The sequence below is a fragment of the Bufo gargarizans genome, chromosome 10, assembly GCF_014858855.1.
Source record: "Bufo gargarizans isolate SCDJY-AF-19 chromosome 10, ASM1485885v1, whole genome shotgun sequence".
NCBI lineage: Eukaryota > Metazoa > Chordata > Amphibia > Anura > Bufonidae > Bufo > Bufo gargarizans.
In genome coordinates, this window is record NC_058089.1 from 18,776,551 (window position 1) to 18,801,965 (window position 25,415).

General features: G+C 46.4%; 1 protein-coding gene across 1 annotated transcript in view; it reads right to left on the reverse strand.

The window, feature by feature from the left end:
- Nucleotides 1–5,627: 5,627 nt before the first annotated feature.
- Nucleotides 5,628–25,415, reverse strand: part of TPCN2 (two pore segment channel 2) — a 32,745-nt gene continuing 12,957 nt past the window's right edge. The window contains exons 9-25 of the mRNA XM_044269870.1: nucleotides 24,197–24,262; nucleotides 24,007–24,071; nucleotides 22,898–23,001; nucleotides 21,204–21,285; nucleotides 21,027–21,113; nucleotides 19,490–19,609; nucleotides 19,065–19,124; nucleotides 18,861–18,989; nucleotides 17,411–17,460; nucleotides 16,529–16,628; nucleotides 15,067–15,138; nucleotides 14,578–14,651; nucleotides 12,241–12,319; nucleotides 12,082–12,164; nucleotides 10,707–10,788; nucleotides 9,102–9,199; nucleotides 5,628–8,556 (exon numbers count right to left, since the gene is read on the reverse strand). Coding sequence (XP_044125805.1) covers nucleotides 8,478–8,556; nucleotides 9,102–9,199; nucleotides 10,707–10,788; nucleotides 12,082–12,164; nucleotides 12,241–12,319; nucleotides 14,578–14,651; nucleotides 15,067–15,138; nucleotides 16,529–16,628; nucleotides 17,411–17,460; nucleotides 18,861–18,989; nucleotides 19,065–19,124; nucleotides 19,490–19,609; nucleotides 21,027–21,113; nucleotides 21,204–21,285; nucleotides 22,898–23,001; nucleotides 24,007–24,071; nucleotides 24,197–24,262 — 1,430 coding nt within the window. The 3' untranslated portion in view covers nucleotides 5,628–8,477. The remainder of the gene's footprint in view (nucleotides 8,557–9,101; nucleotides 9,200–10,706; nucleotides 10,789–12,081; nucleotides 12,165–12,240; nucleotides 12,320–14,577; nucleotides 14,652–15,066; nucleotides 15,139–16,528; nucleotides 16,629–17,410; nucleotides 17,461–18,860; nucleotides 18,990–19,064; nucleotides 19,125–19,489; nucleotides 19,610–21,026; nucleotides 21,114–21,203; nucleotides 21,286–22,897; nucleotides 23,002–24,006; nucleotides 24,072–24,196; nucleotides 24,263–25,415) is intronic.

Below are 25,415 nucleotides of genomic sequence, written 5' to 3' on the forward strand. Positions count from 1 at the left end.
TAGCCGATACTAATAGAATATGCCTATTCTTGTGTAAATACATGACTTATCCTGTACTGATACTGAGTTACATCCTGTATTATACTCCAGAGCTGCACTCACTATTCTGCTAGTGGAGTCACTGTGTACATACATTACATTACTTATCCTGTACTGATCCTGAGTTACATCCTGTATTATACTCCAGAGCTGCACTCGCTATTCTGCTGGTGCAGTCACTGTGTACATACATTACATTACTTATCCTGTACTGATCCCGAGTTACATCCTGTATTATACTCCAGAGCTGCACTCGCTATTCTGCTGGTGCAGTCACTGTGTACATACATTACATTACTTATCCTGTACTGATCCTGAGTTACATCCTGTATTATACTCCAGAGCTGCACTCACTATTCTGCTGGTGCAGTCACTGTGTACATACATTACATTACTTATCCTGTACTGATCCCGAGTTACATCCTGTATTATAGTCCAGAGCTGCACTCACTATTCTGCTGGTGGAGTCACTGTGTACATACATTACATTACTTATCCTGTACTGATCCTGAGTTACATCCTGTATTATACTCCAGAGCTGCACTCACTATTCTGCTGGTTATTACTGGACACAGTTGACAATCTTGTGGACAGACATGCCATACCCAGCTTAGCTGAGCTGCTGCACTGCATGTGCTTTCATACTGAACGCTCCTCTAACTGAGGGGGTGCATAGTTCTGACGCTGAAAAACATTGCCCGGTGGAAATACTTCTCGCCATTGACAACACAAGAGGTTTTTTCTCTCTTTTATTTCTAGAAGCCAAATACCATTTCCACAAGTATTGACCAGACTACGCGAGCGATGACAGATGAACCCGGAGGCTAAATCCTTTGAATTCTGCAGCCACATGAGATATGCAGCTCTGAAGTAATCTTTACTGCCGCCGCATGATGTAAATAACATGACACCGCCAGGGCAGACCGTGGGAATCAAAGGATCGATCTAATATCTATCTAAGATAAAAGGAAACCGTGGATCCGCAAAAAACGGAAGCCGCACGTGCGCCTTCCGCAATTTGTGGAACGGAAGGCCCATTGTAGACATGCCTATTCTTGTCCGCAAAACGGACAAGAATAGGACATGATATATTTATTTTTTTGCGGGGCCTCGGAACGGTGCTCCGTGTGCTGTCCGCATCTTTTGCAGCCCCATTGAAGTGAATGAGTCCGCACCTGAGCTGCAAAAACTGCGGCTCGGATGCGAACCTGAACAGCAGTCGTGTGGATGAGGCCTTACTGGGACTGTTCTCAAGCTTGGGTTTGGTATTGGATGTGCTGCGGTTCTTTTTCCTTTTCTATTACGTTTTTGATGTTGGTATAAGGCACTCCGCCTATCTAGCTGGTGCTGCCCTAATCTGATCCCAGGTGGATTGCAGACACATAACATGCTATGACATCACAAATCTGCATCACTCAGGCAAACTGCAATGACATCACAAAGACCCCGTTGTAAATCCCGGAGCCCACACCCGGTGGTTTTTTGCACAGGGGCCCAGTGTGGATGTTCTCTAAACGGAGCCATCTGCCAGATCTCGCACCCGCTCACACAGCCCGCAGAAGAACCATCATTCCCCGGTGCATCGCTGACCCCTAGTGGCCGTATGTTTGGATGCCTTTCTCTTCGTAGAGGCGTCCATACAGTCGGAGTTGGACTCAACATGGCAGAATATAAAAAAATTCCAAGAACAATGAGGGAAAATTTATCAAGAATTTTGACACAGACTGCACATGGGGGGGACGGAGCTCACGGCGCCAAATTTATCGGACCCCACTGGTCCATATTTTATACCAGTGGAAATGGTAATTGGTGAAATGTGTGCAAAATGCATGGGGGGGGAAAAAAAAATAAAAATCTGTGTGCGCTTTAGATTTGCTCTACAAAATGTGCGCCGCTCCACCGACATTGAATGGCGCAGTAATCACCACCGCTCCATTGAAGCTCCCCCAAGACGGAGGCTTGGGACCCCAGCAATCATGCACGGTTTTCGTGGGTTAACCCTTTGAACTAGTTGCTATCAGCCTGCAGAAAGTTGCTGCGAGCAGGTGGCGGTGGTTCGGAGGCAGCCGCCAGCATTGATTGAATTACATAAAGAGCTGCCGTCTTTTCACTTTTCACGTAATCTGATGTGCGAACATAATGGCGCGCTTCGCTTGAGGTGCTAAAGTTTAAAGGACAATCTGCTCCCTGTTTCGCCATTCCGTCCCCGGCTTTGATCGGCACCTTTTCTTCTTCGACTTAAACACCTTGAAGCTTTTGTTCTTTGCTTTCTTCAGTAAAAGTCATTGTTCCGGGCTTTTCACCGTGTGAAAAAAAAAAAAAAAAAACTGCAATTACCGTACGTGGGACACAGGACACCAGGTCGTCTTAGTGCTGCTGTAATACAATAACGCACCCACTGGGGGGGGGGGGGATTAACCGTGAAGCCGCAGAAAGGCGTTTTCGGGAACATTGCTGGCTACTGTATCAGGCTGTAACGTGGGATATTGGGCACAAAGGGTCCGAGTGACGGCAGAGACGTAGTGGCGGAGGAATGACAAGAAAGGGTTGTCAATGACAAGAAATGCTTTCAAGCAACAGCGCCCCACCTGTTCACAGGCTGCATGTGGTACTGCAAGTAAGAGGTATTACAGTGAATGGGGATGACTCGCTGCAATACCAGCTGATGGACAGGAGGAAAGCAATGATAATTCATCGCATCGATTGAACGAGACTGAGAATTTTGGCTGGAGTTCTACTTTAATCCCCTCAGGACCGTGAGATTTTCTATTTTATGCATTTTCAGCCAACAACTTTTTAATTTTTCCATTCGCATAGCCGTATAAGGGCTGTTTTTTTGCAATATTTTTTTTTGGGGGGAGATTAAGTGACGAAAAAAAAAAAAAAGTCAATTCAGCCATTCTCCCCCCCCCCCCCCATTATGGGATAAATATTTTAAAATTTTAATGTTATGCGCATTTTTTTGGACTCGTCAACAGTGATGGTCAATTCGCAGTGTTCGCCAGCGAACACATGCGGGCTGCCATCTTTAGTAAGGTAGACTCACCCGTCCGCCGATGCACAGGTAAGCCCTTACCTGTGCCGGTCTGAAATCAAATGCAGTCACCGGGAGCAGGCGGTTCCGAGAACAGCCCGATGAAGGCCCCCTGGGCTGTTCTCGGAAATGCCTGCTCCCGGTGACTGCATTTGATTTCAGACCGGCTCGAGGCACAGGTAAGGGCTTACCTGTGCATCGGCGGACGGGTGAGTCTACCTTTACTAAAGATGGCAGCCCGCATGTGCTCGTTGGTGAACACTGCGAACTGACCATCACTGCTCGGCAATGTCTGATTTTATTTTGTTATTTTTATAGTCTGGTGTAAGAACTGCTTCGTGTGTATAACACCTTCAGACAGAAAGCTTCCCATTGACCTGTAGGGCACCTTCTTGGCATTGAGTGCACAACTCTGGACAAATAAATCAGACAGGTGCGAAGGAAATTGCTGCACCCTGGCATACAATGAACGTCTCAAAGGTCAATACCTGTTTTGTTTATGTCCTGGCAGCTGCATGCGCCATCTGCAAGGAGCAGGTGAAGACCGTATCAAAGGGCCGGAGAGATAAGCGTTACCCGACAGCTGCTCACAGGTTACTTTAAGACAGTCCGTTCAGGGTTCTTGTTCTCCGGCTGACGCATAATGTTGGGGAGCTTGGTACCCACTGTACCATTGATCCCAAACTGGTGTATTTAGATAGGTGTGCTCCTTGAACATGAGATGTGGCCCTCTGATGGAAACAAGGAGGCCCCCATAATACAGGGTGACCTTTCCAGGAGTAAAATATCGATGACCGTCTGATTGGTGGGGAATGTGATCCAGGAACCACCTCTGATCAACTGTTTGAAGAGGCCGCGACGCTCCATCGAGCACTGTGGTCTCTCCTTAGGCCAGTGATATCGCGTAATAACTGGAATGGGGGGACTACAGTACCCTGAAAAATTATCAAAATTAGGGTTATTCACTTTAGAAATAAAGACGACTGAGGGGAGATCTAATTACTATGCATAAATATATCAGGGGTCAGTACAGAGATCACTCCCATCATCTATTTATCCCCAGGACTGTGACTGTGACGAGGGGACATCCTTTGCGTCTGGAGGAAAGAAGGTTTGTACACAAACATAGAAGAGGATTCTTTACGGTAAGAGCAGTGAGACTATGGAGCTCTCTGCCTGAGGAGGTGGTGATGGTGAGTTCACTAAAGGAATTCAAGAGGGGCCTGGATGTATTTCTGGAGCGTAATAATATTACAGGCTATAGTTACTAGAGAGGGGTCGCTGATCCAGGGAGTTATTCTGATGCCTGATTGGAGTCGGGAAGGAATTTTTTTTTCCCCTTAAAGGGGTTGTCCGGGTTCAGAGCTGAACCTGGACAGCCCTCCATTTCCACCCAGGCATCCCCCCTCACATGAGCATCGGAGCAGTTCATGCTCCGATGCTCTCCTTTGCCCTGCGCTAAATTGCACAGGGCAAAGGCATTTTTCTGAGTTCCGGTGACATACCGGGCTCTCTATGGGGCTGACAGGCAGCCCGGTGACGTAACCGGCACTGATGGGCGGGATTTGGCTCTGCCCTAGCCAGTAAAACGGCTAGGGCAGAGCTAAAGCCCGCCCCTCAGAGCCGGTGACGTCACCGAACACACCGCCGGGCGGAAGTTACTGCCCGGCAGTGTGTTATTGAAAACAAAAGAGCCCGTGCCCTGCGCGATCTAGCTCAGGGCACAGGAGCGCATCGGAGCATGAGATGCTCCAATGCTAACATCAGGGGGGCTGCCGGGGTGAAAGTGAATGCAGCATGCTGGGAGTTGTAGTCTCAGAACAGCTGGAGTGCCAGAGGTCGCTGATCTCTGATCTAGAAGCTAAACTTTTGTCCGGTCAGCACTAAACAAGGGGGGTCATAATAATATTTTATGTATTTAAAGGGGTTCAGAAAACCCAATTTCAATACCTCATTAGGTCATTCCGAGTTATTGGGACCTCAATCAATCTGGAGGACCCAGTAAGTCCATGCATTACACAGACAACGCATCGATTTCAAGGGGCACCATGTAATGCTTTATTTCCCCTGTGGTGGCGCTGCAGGGAAACGGATCACTTTCTGCAGGCTTTCCCCACAGATCGCAGCTGATCGCTGGGGGTCCCAGATACAGACATCACTATATGATATAATTGTAATTTTCAGACTCTCAGTTCTTCTACGTCTTTACAGTGACATCACAAGACACTTAATTTGTTGAAAATATTTATTTTGTTTAAAAAAAAAAAAAAGTGCAAATCCAAAAAGTTAGGGAATTCTCCCATTCATCCTCCTGTGATCGCAGGAACCACAATTAAGCCCATGACAGCCCCCCCCCCCCCCCCCGTGCAATAATTTAGAAAAATACAGAACACAATGCTTTTCCATCGCAAACCCCTTCAGGCTTCAGCCTCAATGACATCCTTGAATCTTTAAGAAGTGCTAACAGTAAGGCAAGTGTTAAAGTGCTAAAAACAAGAAAACAACTGAATAGAAATATATATATATATATATATATATATATATATATATTTTAAAAAAAAAGTTGCTTCAAGAAAAAATTGTGTTATACTAAGTGCAGGGCCTCAGTGGGCGGAGCATGACACAGGGATTTGTTCTTTGGGGTTCTTATGGGCACCTCCCTTTCAAGCCCTGCACTAGTCATAGTCCACAGTATGTGTTTCACCCCTAAATGTTCCTTTAAAGAACCTCCCTACCTTTAATTATTTTATTCCTTTAGAAAAATCTGATTACTAATGCAGGCCGAGATGGAGACTTGCCTGCTGCCAAGCTACTTCTCCTCCTTTCACATGGTTGCTATGAAAAGACTGTCTGACAACCCTTTATATTGGGTTGTCAGGCTGCATTCCCCTAGCAACCTTTCAGTCTAAGCTTACCCATGTCTGCTGTGTGGCATCCAGTCCGTTTCAGGCTACTCAGGTCAATTAAGGAGAGCGCCACATCTGTCCATGAGTTGTGACTAGTACTGCAGCTCAGAGGTGCCAGCAGTCGGACCGCCACCAATCTGAGGCCTCATGCACACAGCCATTGCCCGGCAGTGGCCCACAAACAGCGGGTCCGCAATACACGGGCACCGGCCACGTGCACTTGAATGGGTCTGCAATCTGGAAAGTCGGTGTGGAACGGAGGCACGGAACCCCACACATGTTCTACTTTTTTGCGGTGCGGATTGCGGACCCCATTCAATTGAATGAGTCCTGCATCCGCATGCGGTGGCCCTACGGTCAGTGCCTGTGTGTTGCGGACCGCAAATTGCAGTCCGCAGCACGGGCCTGGCCGGGAACAAGTTCGCGTGCATGAGGCCTGAAAGTGAGGACCTATCCTGAGGATACAGTGAAACCAGAATACCCCTTTAATGGGGCTGAGCTGCAATACCACACACGACCTTTGGACAGGTGTGGTGCTGTGTTTGAGGTAGCCATGCTTTTCCAGTACAGTACACCCCACTGAAGATCCAACGTGCACCGAGATATGACGAGCAGGCCTTCGGAGGGATCAATTTACAACATTTCGCAGTTTCTTTCTGCCATAGTAATCAGATTTTTGCAAAGATAAATGTAAAAAACAGAACCTCTTCCGCTGACAACAACATTTGGAAACTAAATTTCGCACTGGGAAAAGAGTGCATGCCTAGTGCTGGGTTATATGAACCCTCCCTCTAAACACCGATAAGGCTGGGCCTACACGGCGATCTTGCGCGAGACACGTGTAAGATCTCATTGCAGCCATAGCAATGAATGGAGTCTCAGTGCGACTTGCAGGCTGCTGCGACCAGGATGCTAGAATCGCATAAAATGCAGCAGTAGTAGATTTTTTTGCAATACGAGGGATGCGGTCGCAGAAAACGTGCCAGCCGCACTGTCACCCCATTCATTTCTATGGATGAATGGAGATCCCTAGTCGCGCAACACTTGTCTTGCCCAAGATCGCCGCGTAGCCCCAGCCAATCTAAAAAACACAATCTTCACACAAAAAAGGAACCCTGTGAACAGCAGATTCAGGCTGGACCTAATCTGGTGCATAAAACTACATCAGAAAAAGGACAAAAATATATTTCCATTATTAAAGGGGTTGTACGGGATTACGAAAAACGTGGCGGCTGCTTCGGTATAGCGGCTCGGCTCCGTTAAAGTGGTGCTTTACTCCAAAATGGGGATGGAAATCGTGCCGGTCTTGCTAAATGGCCTAGGCTTAAAACCTGCACTGGTCCATTTAATGGGCCTGAGGGGGCGGAGCATGACACAGTGATTCAAATAACACTAAAGGCCAGAATCCTATGTCATGCTCCGCCCCCTTGCACTAGGCATAACACAGGATCAGTTTAGAGTTCCTTTACCATGAGTAAAGCTGGAGAGCAGCAGCTGCCGGATACATTCAATGCCGCTGATCTCTAAAAGAAAAATTGGATTAGGTAGGAAAAATCTCTACTACAGCAGCCATTATTGGCAGATCCAATAGAAACTGGCAGGTAAAGCGTAATTTCTACGAGCAGCTTTTTAACAATGTGTTCTGGGAGTAATGTATCCCAGGATTTAGAAATAAGGAAACCAAAAAAAAAAATATGGATTAAAGGGGCTGTCCAGGATTTAAAAAACAAAACAAAAAAACTGCAGCTTACTTCCAAAAACAGCACCATGAGTTAAAGGGGTATCCCCCACCTGGGCATTTACTGCTAAGATATGCCATAAATGCCCAATAAGTGCTAGTCCCACCTCTGGGACCACTAGCTTCTATCTCTAGAAAGGGTCCACGTCGCACGCACATGGCCTCTTCTCCTGTTCGAAAATAGCCAAGTGAGTGCGCTCGTGAAAATGCGATAGTCCCATAGCAGTGAAGGCAGTGTGAGGCATGCCTTCTATTCACATCAGGGCCCTGTTTTTGAGACAGGAGCAGGTCCCAGAAGTAGGGCCCGCACCAACCGGACAATTTAAGGCAATTCCTATTGGATATGTATACCAGATGGGAATATCCCTTTAAATTTGGTATTGCAGTTCAGTCCATTGCAATGAATGGGGCTAAGCTGCAATACCCCCATGTATCCTGTGGACAGGTGTGGCGCTGTTTCTGAAGGAAAGCAGCCATGCGTTACCAATGCCTTTAAAGTGACAAACATGTAAACTAAAAGCGATCACTGGGGATGGAGAGCACTTTGAACAATCGAGAGGAGTAAAATCAAAGCCTCACGGCAGCAGAATAGAAATGTGTCCTGTGCCGAGGACAGTCAGAAGACGTCTCGGGGTGGTCTGCCCTAGGTAATCGTAAAGCGGGGTCTCTGGTATGTAACAAGCAGCAGGTTTGGTTTGGCAGCTTTGAGTGGTTTTTTCCCGAATGTCCAGTATTTTAAGTGACCTGTGCGAAGCGAAGGTCACCTGGAGAGATGGAGATGAGGGTGATGATGCAAGCGGTCCAATAGCTCCTCGTCTGTCGGTTCCTCCAAGTCTTCTCTGTTGAGCGAAAAAAAATTAATAAAAATCAAGAATCAGTAAGGCAGACTCGTTTCCAAAGGGGCACCATAGGCAGCTGGCAGAGGCGGCCAGCACCATATTCACAGACACATTCTTTTTGTACCGAATTATGGGGGCAGCCATCTTGTCGTAGCTGCTGTTAACAGCAATTTAGAGATGTGCTTTACGGCAGCCACACGGGCTATAGCAACCTGAAGACCAGAGTGTTGTGAGCATGCTCAGTGACTGGTGCAGAGGTCACTGTGCAGGGAGGTGGAGTAGATAAGCTGTGACGTCACATTTTGTGAAGGCCGCATACTGCATTATCTATATACAGATGTCACCTGTCATTGTAATCCTGCCCGTGATAATGAGATGATTGCTGGGAAGGGATCTCTACAGAACAGGAAGTGTCAGACGACTATCAGGCCCAGAGTTAAAAACTCTATTTTTTATATAGAAAAATGTCTAAAGATTCTTTAAAAATATGTTTAACAAAAACTAAAGCAAAAACAAAAAAAGGGACTGTCTAAAACAGATTTTACCTGAACATAAGCTGAACGGTCATGTGATATTCTACTTCCTGAGACGGAGTCATTGCCGCCGCGTGTCGGTAACTGCGCTCCCATTTGTGGATAAAGTTCTAAAAACAGACAAAAAACAACAACGTAGGTATCTGCAACGCAAAGACTTATAAAAAGTAAGAGCTGCGGCGACGATCGTCTGAATTTTCCTACAATCAAATTGACTGAGATTATCGTGGATGTGATCTTCTGAACCCCATTACTGCTCATACATATTCCACAACTCAGAAACTACAGCAACACGAAATTACAGGCTATGGACACCTTCGGGCACTTTAGTTTTATTTTTTTTAATGACTGCATTTTACTCATTTTGGGCTAAATTTTTGTTTTTTTCAGTTGGTCTTTATGAAAAAATTTCTGCAGTTTTTGTGATACATGCAGTCAATAAACTCAGATTGCCCCCTCTAAATTCCATCAGCTGACTGCTCATGGGAAGCCTCATCTCTGACCTCCTAAACAGTCATTATAGCCAAAACTCATCAAACTGATAGGAATACAACTTAACTGAGTGTTTAAGGAGGTCAAAGAGCCATCAGCTGAGGACCGAGAAGTGATTCTCTGCAAACAGACTGATTTTAACCCCTGTATCTCAAAAATGGCTGCACATTTTTTGATTCTTTGAATTGAAAAAATAAATTTTAGCCCAAAATGAGTAAAATTCAATCATACAAAAAATTGTCCCAAAGGTGTTCATTGTCCTTTTTTTTTTTTATATTAAGGCTTTTTTTTATATATTTTTTTTATTGAAGTTTTCAATTATATTCAAGCCTTTTTGCGATCGTAGTTGCTTTTTTGTCAAATACGTACATATAAAATGAAAGGAAAAAATGTAATTTATAAAACAAAAATATATATTATATATAACATTGATGTTAAGATTGATATTAAGGCCTCGTGCACACGACCGTTGCAGATCCACAAAACACTGATTGCATCCGTGTGCGTTCTGCAAATTTCGGAACGGCACGGACAAAAATAGGACAGGTTATATTTTTTTAAGGACCACGGAACGGAGCAACGGATGCGGTCAGCACGCGGAGTGCTGTCCGCATCTTTTGCGGCCCCATTGAAATGAATGGGTCCGCATCAACTCCGCAAAAACTGCGGCTCGGATGCGGACCACAACAACGGTCGTGTGCATGGGGCCTAAGACACAGGTGTAATAAATTAATTGTTACATTGTGTATTATTTACACGCACAGATTTTATAGATGTTCTAATTATTTAGTTCCCCTAGGGTTCCTTTTAATGTTTCTACACTGAACAATCTCCGACGTTGCGCTGCCAGTCAGACACAATGATATAGTGTATGATTTGCTAGCGTACAGCTCAGTACCTGGTAAGCCCAAAATAGGGGGGGGGGGGGCAGTAATGCTCAGTGTGCAGATTTACAGCACTGGAAAAGCTACAGCGCAGGAAAGAAAAACGTCCCGTGACCATTTTGCTGCAGAGCACTCCCTGCGACACATGGACTGCGCCCTCGCTCCTAGTCACTAGAGCCGAGGATGCTGGTGCCATCACGTTAGTAAATGTATCCCATGCACACTCCCAACAGTCACTTACCTCAAGAATCAGAGCTACAAATAAGTTCACCCAGATCACTGAGGAGACCAGCCACCAGGCCACAAAGTACAGCTTTGACCATCTAGAAATAAAGAGATGAGTAAAATGTATTGTACAGATACGTGGCTCAGTGGTTAGCACAAGTGTCTCGCAGCGCTGGGGTCCTGGGTTCAAATCCGACTAAAGACAACACCTGCTGGAGTTTATATATTCCCCCTTGTTTGTGTGGGGTTCCTCTCACTGATGGGGAATCTACAGTTTCCCTTTCTGTAAATCGCTGCTATAGGACTGATGTAGGTCAGGCATGCTCAACCCGCGGCCCTCCAACTGTTGCAAAACTACAACTCCCAGCATGCCTGAACGGCCTACAGCAGGGCATTGTGGGAGTTGTAGTTTTACAACAGCTGGAGGGCCGCAGGTTGAGCATCCCTGATGTAGACAATGCTCTGGTCAGTCCCATAGAAGTTAAGTGAAAGGACATGCAGGCTACTGATCACCAGGACTCCCAGCAGTCAGACACTCGGCCGGCCCCGAGTTAGGCTGAATTCACACGCCGCAGATTGCGCACAGCAAATAACCGGATTAGCACTGCCTATCAATGAGGCGAAATCCACGGTGAATCTGCAGCACAGTTGACGGCAAAACCTGCAGCAGATTTCTTCCACTACATGTCAACCCAACCTTAAAGAAGTTGTTCAGAATTAGAAGAAAAAGAAAAAAAAAAAAGTTTCCCCCCACCGCAGAAACAGTGCCACTCTGTGGGCCGTGACTGGTATTGCAACAGGAGTGGCGCTATAGCTTAAAAAAATTTACTTCTTTGAAATCCCAGCATTGCATTTCACTTGAATTGGGATGACGTACAATACTAGAGACAGACATTCTAGTCCTGGACAGTACCTTTAAAGGGGTTGTCTCATCTCAGACAATGGGGGTATATCGCTAGGATATGCCCCCCATAGTCTTATAGGTGCAGGTCCCACCGCTGGGACCTGCACCTATATCTACGTAAGCGGTGGAGGGAGCACTGTGCATGCGCAGCCGCCCTCTATTCAATTTCTATGGGGGCCGCCAAAAATAGCTGCCAGCTGGTTCGGCCATTTCCGTCGTGCCCACAGATGTGATTGGGAGCGGCGGCCGCTCATGTGCGGTGCGCTCCCATTCACTTCCATGGGGAGGGCGCATGGTGGTGTCCGGACCGGAGTCCTCTAGCCACCACTTTGCGAGGCTCTGTTCCCGATATTGGTGGGACCTGCACCTATAAGACTATGGGGGGCATATCCTTGTGATATCATTGAGATGAGAATACCCCTTTCAGTTTATAAATCACTTATTACGCACGGTTAGGACATTAGGACTCGTTCTGCACATCACTCACGGGCTCGAGTATCGGGAGTAAGCATCCAGGAACACCTGCCAGTTATTCACCACCATCACGTCCCACAAGGTAACCAGGGCCGCCTGCGACACATAAGGAGAACATGTAAGCCCCATCGACCTCTGTCCTGGTGAGACTACGAGGAAACGCAGGACTCACTGCAAAGTCGTCAAAGTTGTTGGGCCAGTACTCCAGCTGCTCGAAGGATCCACACGGTAACGTCTCGTTCGCCGATAAACTGAAATTCGAGACAACAGGAGAGGTCATTAGTCCATTAATGGATATAACGACCTGATTTAGCAATGGCGTTAAAGCTAGTGTGCAGCCGACAGCTGCTTATGTCTTAGGCTAGGGCAGGGATGGCCAACCTGTGGCTCTCCAGCTGATGCAAAACTACAACTCCTAGCATGCAAAAACTGCCTACAGCCATCAGCAGGGCATGGTGGGAATTGTAGTTTTACAGCAGCTGGAGAGACGCAGGTTAGCAATCATTATAAAAAAATGTCACGTGTTGCCCTAGCCTTAGGCTAAAATTGTGGTCTCCGCTTGGCTCAGCTTTATGCAAATGCCTCATTATATTCGATGGTTGACCATAAACCTTCCCAGAAATGGTTGAGTGGAGCAGTAAGGAGGAAAACTGGCTGGCGCCACTGTCACTATATTCTAGCAATCAGCAGGGTAAGGGCGGTCATCCTTAGCAAGGTCTTGATAGAAACCCATTCGCTTATAAAGGTCGCCTGCAGCAGGTTGCTCACACCAAATAGTCTAAACTCTAGAACAGGGGAAGGCAACCTCCAGCACTCCAGCTGTTGTGAAACTACAACTCCTAGCATGCATGCTTGCTCTGCTCTTCAAATAGCTCACATAGATATTAATGGAGCATGCTGGGAATTGTAGTTTTGTAACACCCTAGTGTTGTGTTACGAAACTCTTTTACCCCGTTACAATCTCCTAAGAGCATTAACTTTGTCATCTGATGTAATCTTACATTATGTCCTCACAACTGTGCATTATGAACTATGTTAAGTGTATATTGTTGCAATTTCCATGTTCACCAGCAGATGGCAGCAATGTTCTGGTAAGGACTTAGGTTCAGTTTAGTATTTCTAGGCTGGAATAGTTCATTACAGCTTAGCTCCCCCCGCTGTGCCCACATCCTGCACCATGGGGAGAGAAGGAAGTTAGAGTCAGTGTGCCAGGCAACCCTGCTGGGGAAGGCTGTGTGTTAGTCTTCGGGAGTCCCCCTGCATAGGGAACCAAGCCAGGATCTTGTCTCTGCTGAGACCTTGATCCCCATTCCCCAGCCTGAGCCCTGCAGCCTCGGTTGGATAAAGCAAGCAGACAAACTCCAGAATTCCAGGAAGAAAGCATACCCTGTGAAGATAACTGTGAGTAGAGTCCAGAGACCCAGGAGAAGCCATATTCCTCCTCAGCTAGTCAGTCTCTAGACAGCAGAAGATAGAGAGTGCAGAAGCCAAATTCCTGCCACAGTATAGAGCTACAAAGCAGACGTCCTTTCCTGCAAGCTCCAGGTACATGAGAGAGCAGAAGATAAATTCCTGCCAACCATTGCCAATACCTGCTGGGATCTAAGACTAAAGCTGTATCTTGCTTGAATCAGTAAAGACAAGTTTGAACTTCACCCATGGTCTGGATCTCAATTTCTGCTGCAAATCCCTCTATTACTCCTACTAGCACTACACTTATTTTATTGCAAGTGAGCCAGGATCCAGGAGTCCAGCCGTACCCAGGCAGGAGACACCGTTGACACTATTACTACTACCATACAGAGACTTTACACCACTCTGGCATTCCTAACCTGGTGCGTGAGTTATAACACCTTGGAGGGCCCTGTGATTGTACCCTGCGCACGCTGCAATTGGCGTCACGAAAAAAACTATAGACTATTACATACACCTGACCCAGTCATTGCATAATTTGGCATCAGAGTGCATACCCCAGTCCAGCTCACTGATGTTTCACAACATCTGGAGTGCCGAAGGTTGCCGATCCCTGCTCTACGGTTAACACATACATGCTTAAAGAGGTATTCCGTTATAACCTACCTATAGCATAACGCTACCAATTCCGAGGATGTAGGTGCCACATTGCCGAGTGCGCACAGCATCATCTTCACTATTTTACCTGCGCAGTGGCATCCCACCCCTCATGTACGCGGAACTGCGGCCAGCCCCATTCAAGTAAATATAGCGGGCAGCAAAGTCCTGACAGCTTAGTGCCCGGGACACCACAGAGCAAGGAAAACTTAGGAGGACGCAACGTGGCAGCCCTTTCATTCTCGGGGTCGGTAGGGGTCCCAGAACTCAGAGTAATGGCACAGAGCAGTGATCTCCCATAATGCCCAGATAGTCGCAGGCTGTGAGCGCATGATGTCATTGGTTGTTCTGCAACAGTTGGAGAGCCACAGGAAAGGAAACATTGCACCCCATCAATATAAAGAATCCCCCTTTAAACCGCGTTTGCACTCTCACCTACCTTGCATTTCTAGGATTAGGGATGACACCTTTAAACAGGTCGATACCGATGATAGCGAATACGTAGTATACAACCTATATGGAGGACAACACACATCAGTATCCAACAGCATGGGTATAAATCTGAGAATGACCACAGTAGGGCCGACGTCAGTGGACACCTTTGCAGCTTTACCCATAGAAGTCTGGGTCTCACAAGCACACAGTACTGTACTGGGATACATGACGCATGCATCAGCTCAAAAATTATACTTTGCCATCTGACATTCCAGACATGTACGAAAGATCTTCATAACACGAAAGCAGCGCTGAAACTTATATAGTAGAGCAATACCTTCATCCAACACTAGAGGGAGCTCTCTGCCTACAGCGCCCATAGAAGTCAATAATAAATCAGTATAACTATCAAAGTTTCTTTGGTTACAAACACTGCATGGTAGAGCACTGAAGTTAACTGGTGACCCAAAAACTTGTATTAAATTTATTTTACCACCAGGATGCCAGCAAATGCCCGTAAATTCTTTACTAAGTCCAGCACCGTGCCCGCCACGAGCGCCATCACCTACGAGTGAAGAAGAATAAGGTCGTTAGTTGTATACAGCGCGTGCCAGGTCACTCAGCGATGCGGCTGCTCCACTAAATCTGAACGCCGTCAGTTTTTCTTGCCCTTCACAATATATTTTCTCTGATCAGCGCCAGGAATGCGGCTAAATATTAAAGCGCCCTCGGGACCATGATGGCGTGGAATATTACCGCTGCCTGCGTGATTACCACGACAGAATAGTACATTAGGGTGTCTCAACCACCTGAGGCAATCTACATACTATTATGTCAGGATCTGGACAGGGTAAGGGCTCATTCACGCGGCCGTTCTGTGCATTGGGGGACGCAACTTGATTGGGTCAGTGATACGTCCGGTGCGGAGGCACGGAGAGAAACCCCACGGAAGCACTCCATAGCCATAGTGCTTCCGTGAGGTTCTGTGCCTCTGTTCTGCACCCACCTTCCGGATTTCGGACCCATTCAAGTGAATGCATCCGTAATGCGGGGTGCAAGCGACCGATGCCTGCATGAGCCCTAAGGCTGCCTTCACACAGTTTGTTAACTGCCATCAGACGCAGCAGATTTTAAAACCAGTTAAAATCAATGGGGCTGTTCACGTGGCCGTTTTTATTTTTATATTTTTTATGGCCAGTGAATAGCGGTCCTATTTTTGGCCATTTTCATAGGCAAGCGGACCCTACTGAAATCAATAGGCCCGATTTGAAAGAAGTGCGCCCATCTAACAGTTGTTAAAAATGTGTGTACTAGTGAAAAATGGCTTTTTAGGGGTTAAAATAAAGAAAAATGACTCCCCTCATCCACGTGCAAGGACAGTCGCTCCTCTCTTGCTGCGCTCCCACAGTCATGATGTGACTATGCTGGGAGCGCCATCACGCTGGGAGCGCAGGTCCCTCTGCATCAGAATAGGGGCGACCGTCACTGCACGTACAATCGGATAAGGTGATTTTTATACCGAGGGGCAATATGGGGGCCATGTGATGTCCAGCGAGCCCTGTGGGCGGCATTATGTATGCCATGAGGGCACTTCAGGGTTTTGGATGAAATTTTATTTTTTTATGTATCCGTTTATAATGAGCGCTTTTAACGGCCATTAAAAACGGATGCAAAATGGATACAAAACGGCTGCTAAGTAAGGACAGATGGCATGCAAAGTGGCCATGAAAAACTGACAGTGTGTCTTAGGCTACAGTCAGACGGCCGTAAGCGTTTTGCGGTCCGCAAAACACCGATACCGGCCGCGTGTGTCCTGCATTTTGCAGACCCATTCATATGGTCGTCTGAATGAGTCCTAAGGGTGTTATGCGCTGTACTGTGCACTGGGTAGCCGTTGCAGCAGCGGACTTCCAAGTGGGGGCGCTGCCAACTCATCACGCGGGCCCTACACTTACCTTCATATTTGGGATGATTCTCAGAAATCTGAAGACTATAAACATGTTGACAAGACGGACCATTTCCCAGAGAGACAGCAGCCCCTGCATGTCCGGCTTCCTGCAACACACCAAACACATCGCTCTCCGTTACAAGGGTTATGTTAACGGCCATTCTTAAAGGGGGTCAACCGAATAGCAAGTGAGCCAACACCAAGTATAAAGTCTGGAGCAGCGGACAAAGGTCAGCCCTGGCATTCAGAACATCACTTCTGTATAAGAAAGGAGGTCCCAACCTAGAGACCCCAATTATACAGAGCGCAATTGCTTTTTAATCACCTGGAAACGTCGCCTTTAAGCCTCATGAACACGGACCGTGAGACACCGGCCTGGATTCCTGCTGAGTGCAGGAGCGCACGGCGTCATTGGTTGCTATGACGCCGTGCGCTTCGTGCGCTCCTGCACTCAGCAGGAATCCAGGCCAGTGTTCCACGGACGTGTGCATGAGGCTTTATTGGAGATCATATGGGTAAGGCCACAAGTAATGGCCTCTATTGTCCACAAACTGCGCTGGTATGTGTTGTTACCACAAATCGGACAGCAGTTTGACCTTCACTCCGATAAAAAAAAAATAAAAAAAATATAATGCACCGAACTGCAGTAAAACTGCACGCCGCTACGGTTTTCCGCCACCCTGCACCCTCTGCAAGCCTGTACTAAAGGGCCACTCATAGCAGTACACAGACACATGCATCTGAAAATCACAATGATTTGGAATAAAAACGCCCGTTTCTGCACAATTTTTGCCGGCATTTTGCCTGAAATGCGTCGGCTACACGCTGCTTTACCTGTTCAACCCTTTAGAATTAGCATTTCAAGAGATATAACTTTATAAGAACATACCAGCCGGGATGTGGGAACTTGTATATCACAAAGGTAGCAATTTCCAAAACCTACAAAAGAATGACAGACAGAGTGTCCTTAATGACTGCTTATTACAGGTCACAAAAGGGGTCGTCTCACTTCAGTAAATGGCATTTATCATGCAGGCAAAAATAATACAAGGCACTTACTAATGTATTCTGATTGTCCATATTGCCTCCTTTGCTGGCTTGATTCATTTTTCCATCACATTATACACGGTTCGTTTCCATGGTTACCACCACCCTGCAGCTGTGGTCATGCTTGCACACTACAGGAAAAAGCGGTGGCCTATGGGCGCTCCCGGTCATCAGAGAGGCTGGCGCTTTTTCATGTAGTTTGAAAGCACGACCCCCACTGCTGGATTGCAGGGTGGTCGTAACCCCTGGATACGAGCGGTGAATAATGTGATGGAAAAAATGAATCAAGCCAGCAAAGGAGGCAATATGGACAATCACAATACATTAGTAAGTGCCCTGTGTTACACTTTGTCTACATGATACATGCCATTTGCTGAAGTGAGACAAGCCCTTTAAAAGGGATTTTCCAGGATTAAAAAATGCGATCGGCACGGACACCACACACCTGCGCCTATCACCTGTTCTGCAGGAGCTCTGGTGCTGGAAATACACAACTCCAATCCAGTGAATGGGAGCAGCGCTGCAGTAACCAGCTCTGTCCACTACACAATGGAGGAGGCAGTGTAGATCAAGCAGCAGAGCTACTAGAAAACAGCCGATTTTCGGGGGTGCGGAGTGTCGGACCACCCGTCGATCAGATACTGATGGCCTATCCAGAGGATAGGCTATCAATATTAAAATCCTGGGACACCTCTTTAATAAATGAAGCCAAAAAATAACAAAAAGCTATGGAGTTCTAATATACTTCATGTTGCAATTTACCATCTTCAAGGTCTCTTCTTGCTGTCACTGAATAGAAACATTTACGGTTCACATGCATAAACTCAAAACCTGCCTGTCCTGGTCCTGACTGCACCGCTGAAGGGTCTGTTAGATCTTAAATGTCTAAACCAGGGGTAGGCAACCTCCGGCACTCCAGTGGTTGTGAAACTACAACTCCCAGCATGCATACTTGCTCTGGTCTTCTTAGAACTCTAATAGAAATGAATAGAGCATGCCAGGACTTGTAGTTTCACAACATCTGGTGTGCTGAAGGTTGCCGACTCCTGGTCTAGACAACGCAAGAGGAGCTAAACGCAACAGCAGCATGCACTTACCTTGAATCCATGTTCAATACTGACACACAGTAACAAACTCCATCTGCGCAAGCAGGGCTAGGTCATAAATATTTTCGACTCTGAATTTAGTCAGCCAGACCGCCAACGATCGGTCAACATTCCTGCACTACACCTCGCTGAGTTCAGTCTTTTGCGCAGAGCTGTACAGATTACCAAGGAGGGTGGTTGACTTACCAGTAGAATGATTGTGAGTACTCCATCAAAAATGTTGCTTGGGTAAGAGACATAGTTCTTAATCCCCAGGGAGAAAACCTTCAGAGCCATTTCCAGGACATAGTAGAGGATGAAGAAGCAGTTTATGGCCTGCAGATAATGAAAGTAGTTTTATGTCATTCCTGTACTCCCAGCAGCCTCTGCAACTGCATTAAAGATACTCACACCTAAGGAAAAATCATCTCTGTCGCTCCCAGGTTTCTCTGCATCAACCATCAAAACAATCTGTGAAGACATGAAACACCATAAAGATCACATTCTGTGCAGTAGCCAAAGGGTCAAATAGGAACAAGGACATTTTAAGAGCCTCAATCTTCAGAGAATGAAAGGGACCGGACCAACACAGGCCCCTCGGTCAGGAGTAGGACCCCAACCATTTTTAAAATTGGTGGCCAATCCTAAAAGATAGACCATCAATATGAAAGTCCGGGAAAACAAGACAACTACAAGGATAGATGGACATCACAGAGTTTGGTTCCCCCACTAGGGAGCCCCCCCCCCCCCCACTCTGCTGCGTGTTATTTAGTTTCCAAGGCCCTACAAGATGTGTAAATGCAATATACAATTTAGACGCTGCACTAATTACTTACACAGATAGACAGGAGATTGGCCAGAGCAACCACGTTCCCAAGGAAGTCAAAGTATCGATGGCTGCCAATGACTTGCAAAACCTGAAGGCACCTGGACTGGTACATGGGTTGGGGCGGGTGCTATGAAAACAGAAGAAGTGGACAGATGAAAGGTCAAGCAGTTGTCTGGCTGCATGAAATTAGAAAAACGCGACGGCTTCCTTCCAGAAACAGCGCCATTCTTGTTCACAGGCCACGTCCAGTAGTGCGACTCAGCCCCAATAGGGTTGAGCTGCAATACCCGACGGCCTATAGATGAGGGCGGCACAGTTCCTGTAAGAAATCAGGCGTATTTTATCAATCTCTTACAGACTTTTTTTTTTATTACATTATTTTTATTAGTTTTAATTTGAGTCACCGCTCAAACACACAGTGCAGTCATATAAGATGAAGAAACCCCTCCCTCCAAAAGACAAAGTAACCATTGTACTGAGCAATGAAGAGTTACACCACCTTTTAGGATTCTGCTTGCCTTCAGTGAATGGAAACTAATCCACAGTCATTCTCGTACAGCTGCAGTTCATACAAGGATAGGGCACTCAAGGGGATATCGGATTACCAGCACCTGGATCTGAATAGTTTTTTAATTGCATGTAATACAAAATTTTGTATATCCAGTGAGTTATTCAATAAAATCTATCTGTATGGCGCCACCTGCTGTTCACCCCTTTTCCTTATTTTTCTGTCCACCTCGCTGAAGTGGTCGCACGCACTCAGTTTAAATCTTCGGATAATATAAAGATCATGTCCCCTGGATTATTTATTTTAATTTATTTCACTGTATTTCCCGCCTACGACTTCCTTTGCTTCCCTATGAGGAAAAAGGCTGAATATTGCAAAAAAACAGGGAGCGCTCACACCTGAGGCCATTAGCTTGGAGAGAGGTTTGTTTTTCTGCTGTGTTGATTAGTGTTGAGCGAACTTGTGTTTTAAGTTCGGCGTCGAAAGTTCGCGTTATCGAAGAATCGCTTGGTCCGTGGTAGCGGAATCCAAAACGCGATTCTTCGATAACCCGAACTTTAGACGCCGAACTTAAAACTAGCGTTGATCTCAAACAGGATAGTCCGTATACATTGCAACAAACTCTCAGATGTATGAACAGCAAAGGGTTACGGTTGGCTGTACCAGACGCCTGAATGGCAAAAGTGCACAGACTTCGAAGAGTCGGGCGAAAAACTGGACAATCACAAGAGGTACCGATTCCCATGCGGAGCACTAGGAACGGCATGAGGAGTCCTATAGGTCAGGCGAGGCTCGCTAGGAAACGGTTATGCACTCTTCAGAAAGAATGACAGCTGTCTCTATAGCGCCACCTAGTGGAAAAGGCTAACATACTGACCATTGGAAAACGACCGCCACTAGGTGGCAGTACAGAGACAATCACGTAAATCAATGCTGTTCAGGAGTCTGGTAAAGCTGGGCACATACTGAGGTCGTCCTCAAAACCGATATATGGAAAAAAAAAAAAAAGATGGAATAACAGGAATAAACGCAATACCTGTCGGACTGGATCTTTATCCAGCTCATCAAACAGCTTCTGAAAGCGCTCAGCAGAGATGGCGCCGCTAGTGCAGCTTTTCGCTTGCTGTAAAAAAAAAAGCAAGAGTTACAGCAACGTAATCAACGTGAAATATAACGAACCCAAAATAAATGCGGCGCTGCTTGCGGCCCTTACCTCTATGATGGCCATCTTGCAGTAGGCTTCCAGTTTGACTTTCTGCAAGACTTTAATGAACGTTTCACAGTCTACACAAGCCCTATGACAAAGGACACAGGATTGGGAACAGGGCAGGCCTCACGTTTCATGCTGCACCCCTCCCTAATATAGCGGGGGCCCAAACTATAGCACTGCCATACCGCCTAAATAACAATGCTATACAGTGCAGCCACCACCATACGCAGGATCCATCCACAGAGGGGGTACTGAGCCGCAGAAAATCCGCAGCGAATCAGTGTCACATCCGGTATGAGTGACATGCAGATTTTGCCACGGATTTTTTGTGGATTTTACCCTTTGCATTGCCCGAGTATTTTAAAATAATAATTAAAAAAATGCTCATTAGGCTACATCCACATGACCGTATGTGTTTTGCGGTCAGCAAAACACTGATCCGCAAAAAATACGGACGTCCTTTTGGCATCTGTATTGCATCTGGTTTTTTTTTGTGCGGATCCATTGTAACAATGCCTATCCTTGGCCTCAAAATGACAAGAATAGGAGATGCTCTATATTTTTTGCAGGACTACGGAACGGACATACGTATGCAGACACACTTGCGCTTTCCCTTTCTGCTATTGATATCCGTCAGAACGGAACTGAACGAAACAGAGTGCACCAGAATGCCTTCCATTCCGTTTGGTTGCATCCCCATCACGGACAGAATAACGCCGCAAGCAGCGTTTTTTTGTCCGTGATGTGGTGCTGAGCAAGACGGACCCATCCTGACACACAACGTAAGTCAATGTGGACGGATCAGTTTTCTCTGACACAATAGAAAACGGATCCGTCCCCCATTAACTTTCAATATTGTTCATGACGGATCCGTCCTTGCTATGTTAAAGATAATACAACCGGATCAGTTCAGAACGGATGCAGACGGTTGTGTTATCAGTAACGGAAGCGTTTTTGCTGATCTATGATGGATCAGGCAAAAACACTGGTGTGAAAGTAGCCTAACCTGCACCGATCAGGTCCCACTTCTGCCACGCTACGTTTTTGTTTTCTTTGCATTTATACAATTTTTTTTCAAGCTTTTATAGTCACAGAATATATTTTTTTCACAATTCTTTTTCCTATAAAAAAAATAAAAAAATGGCAAAACTTCCGAGAACATCTAAAAGGGGACAAAAACTGCTAGGACACGGTCTATAAATGCCACTACAGAGGGCGTTTTCTACGTTTTCATTGGCCAGCTTGTGACCTCTGTCGGATTCTTCAAAAAAGACGTAGTGTGAAACCACTCCAAGGGGTTGTGTCTCAATTCAGCAAATGCAATTTATCATGTAGAGAAAGTTAATACAAGGCACTTACTAATGTCTTGTGATTGTCTATATTGCCTAATTTGCTGGCTGGATTCATTTTTCCATCGCATGATACACATCTCGTCTCCAGGGGTTACGACCACCACTGCAGTGCAGATATGGTGTGGTCGGGATGGGAGCTACTGCGCACGAGTGACTACGTGTTCTCCTATGGTCCCCACTCCCCGCCACTGCTTTTTCCTATAGTGTGCAAGCACGACCACTGCTGCTGGATTGCAGGGTGGTCGTAACCATGGAAACAAGCAGTGTATAATGTGATGTGAGGCAATATGGAGAATCACAATACATTAGTGAGTGCATACATACAAATATAAGTAAATATCTTACGCCCGGTCACGAGTGGGGGATGTGACTTCCCTGTAGAAGGCGAGAACTTCAAACGCTGCTCGAATTCCCAGTCTTCTTCTTATCAGAGACGTCTGTACCGATTTCTGGAGGACACAACCCAGTAAGGCTCAGTTCACACTGGCGTCATGGCTTCCGTTTATAAGAGAACCCATCACACAGCGACATCTGACAGAACCTCACTGACTATAACCGGGCCTGTCGGGGGTCTCCAGCGGATTTCTGCACTGCACTTGCTGAAGAAAATGTTGCCATCCACTACTGAACGCCAGTGTGTATATATGTACTACGAAGGATTCGCAACGCCAGGGGATAAATGCACAACCAACCATTGTCACTAATACAATTTTGATAAGCTTCAACAATATGGCCGCTCTCACATGTGTAATACATTACGATATACAGCTTCTATATTGGGGTTGTGTATGATGGAAAAAAACAAAAAAAACATGGTTACTTTCTTTTTTATACACAGCGCCACACCTGTCTACAGGTTGTGCCTGGTATTGCACCTCGGTTCCACTGAAGTACCACACACAACATGTGGACAGGTGTGGATTAAAGCAGCCATGTTTTTCTAAAAGCGTCATTCCGGTATTTTATTATTGATTGCCTATCCTCCTCAGGTCAGGCCACCAATATCAGATCATACGACCCCACTGATCAGCTGTTTCCAAGTAGCTCTGGCAACAGAACTCCACAGCTCCATCCATTGTGCAGTGGACAGAGCTGGTTACTGCACATCAATGGGAGCAGCACCGCCGTAACCAGCTCTGTCCACTACACAGGAGATGGCGCTGCGGAGTTGAAGCACGATGCTACATTAAAAAACAGCCGATCAGATATTGATGGCTTATCCCGAGGCAAGGCAAACCTGCGGCTCTCCAGCTGTTGTAAAACTACAACTCCCACCATGCCCTGCTGTAGGCAGTCTGGGCATGCTGGGAGTTGTAGTTTTGCAACAGCTGGAGAGCCTCAGGTTGGCCATCCCTAGCCTATCCTGATCGTGGAGTCACGTGAGGATACGTTGTAGCAGAAAAAAAAAAAAAAAAATAAAAATAAAAAATAAAAAAACACAGAAACCACTTTACCATTAAGTAGCCACGGAACTGATTGTATATAATGGCCGTCAGCAAGTTCATCAATATCAGACTTCCTGTGTGACGAAGACGAAATGAGTGATTATGGAACATTTATGGCCGGGATACGTCAGGCGTTACCGACAGACACGGGAACCAAAACCAACATCTACCCCCAAGAGACTTCCCACACACAACTTACCTATGACTGTGAATATGATGAAGAAGAGGGAGTACGCCCGGTTGAAGGAATACGCCGGAATCATCACTGTCGTGGGAAGAAAGCTCCAGGTTACTCCATTAGAAACATCCGGTATCATTTTGCATTGCTAAGGTTAAAGTTCACACTGTCAGGGATCTGAGGCACAGAAATCCACAGCAAATCTGAGCCCAGTCCACGGATGGAGCGTCCGCACCCCTAGTTACCGCACGTGCGGGGAGAAGAAATCTGCACAGAACATGTTCATCATTCTTGCAGATTCCTCGAGGAAAAGCAGTTTAGTCCCGCTGAATGACGACGGCGCTAACGCTTGTGCAGCAGACATCCGAGTGCCATCCTGGGATTTCTGCCGCAGATACATTCGTGCGCAGGAGGCTTTAGGCTACTTTCACACTAGCGTTTCTATTTTCCGGTATTGAGATCCGTCATAGGGTCTCAATACTGGAAAAAGAACGCTTCCGTTTTGTCTCCATTCATTGTCAAGGGGGACAAAACGTAACCGAGAAGAACGGAGTGCTCCAAAATGCTTTCTGTTCTCATACCGGAGAGCAGCATGCTGCGGTTTGCTTTCCGTCCTAGGATGCGGAGCAATAAGGATCCGTCATGACCCCCAATGCAAATCAATGGGGACGGATCAGTTTTCTCTGCCACAATCAAAAACGGATCCTTCCCCCATTGACTTTCAATGGAGTTCATGACGGATCCGTCTTGGCTATGTTAAAGATAATACAATCGGATCCGTTCATAACGGTTGTATTATCACTAACGGAAGCGTTTTTGCTGAGCCCTGCCGGATCCAGCAAAGACGCTAGTGTGAAAGTAGCCTTATATATTTTTTTTCTCTTCAGACGCGATGTGGCAGAGACTCCGCGCATGTGCCGTTCTGTTTTATAAAAGTTGGCGCAGTGAGCTGATCTTCAGTGTACCTGGCCTCAGAGCCTCGCTACGCAGGCGCCGACTCCCATGAGTAAACCTAAGTCTCGCAGCGCAGACGCTGAAAATGAAACTGAATGGCGCATGTGCAGGATCCAAGGTGCCTGGCGTCTGAAGACCAAAAAAAAAAAAAGCACTGAGCCGGCATTCAGTAAAGTTTTTTTGGGGCAAAGTTTTCCATTGGATGAAACCGGCAAAGACATTGCTGGAGACATGATGACCATAGCTGTGAGGTACTGCGGGCGGGTGGGGAGGCATTATGGTGATG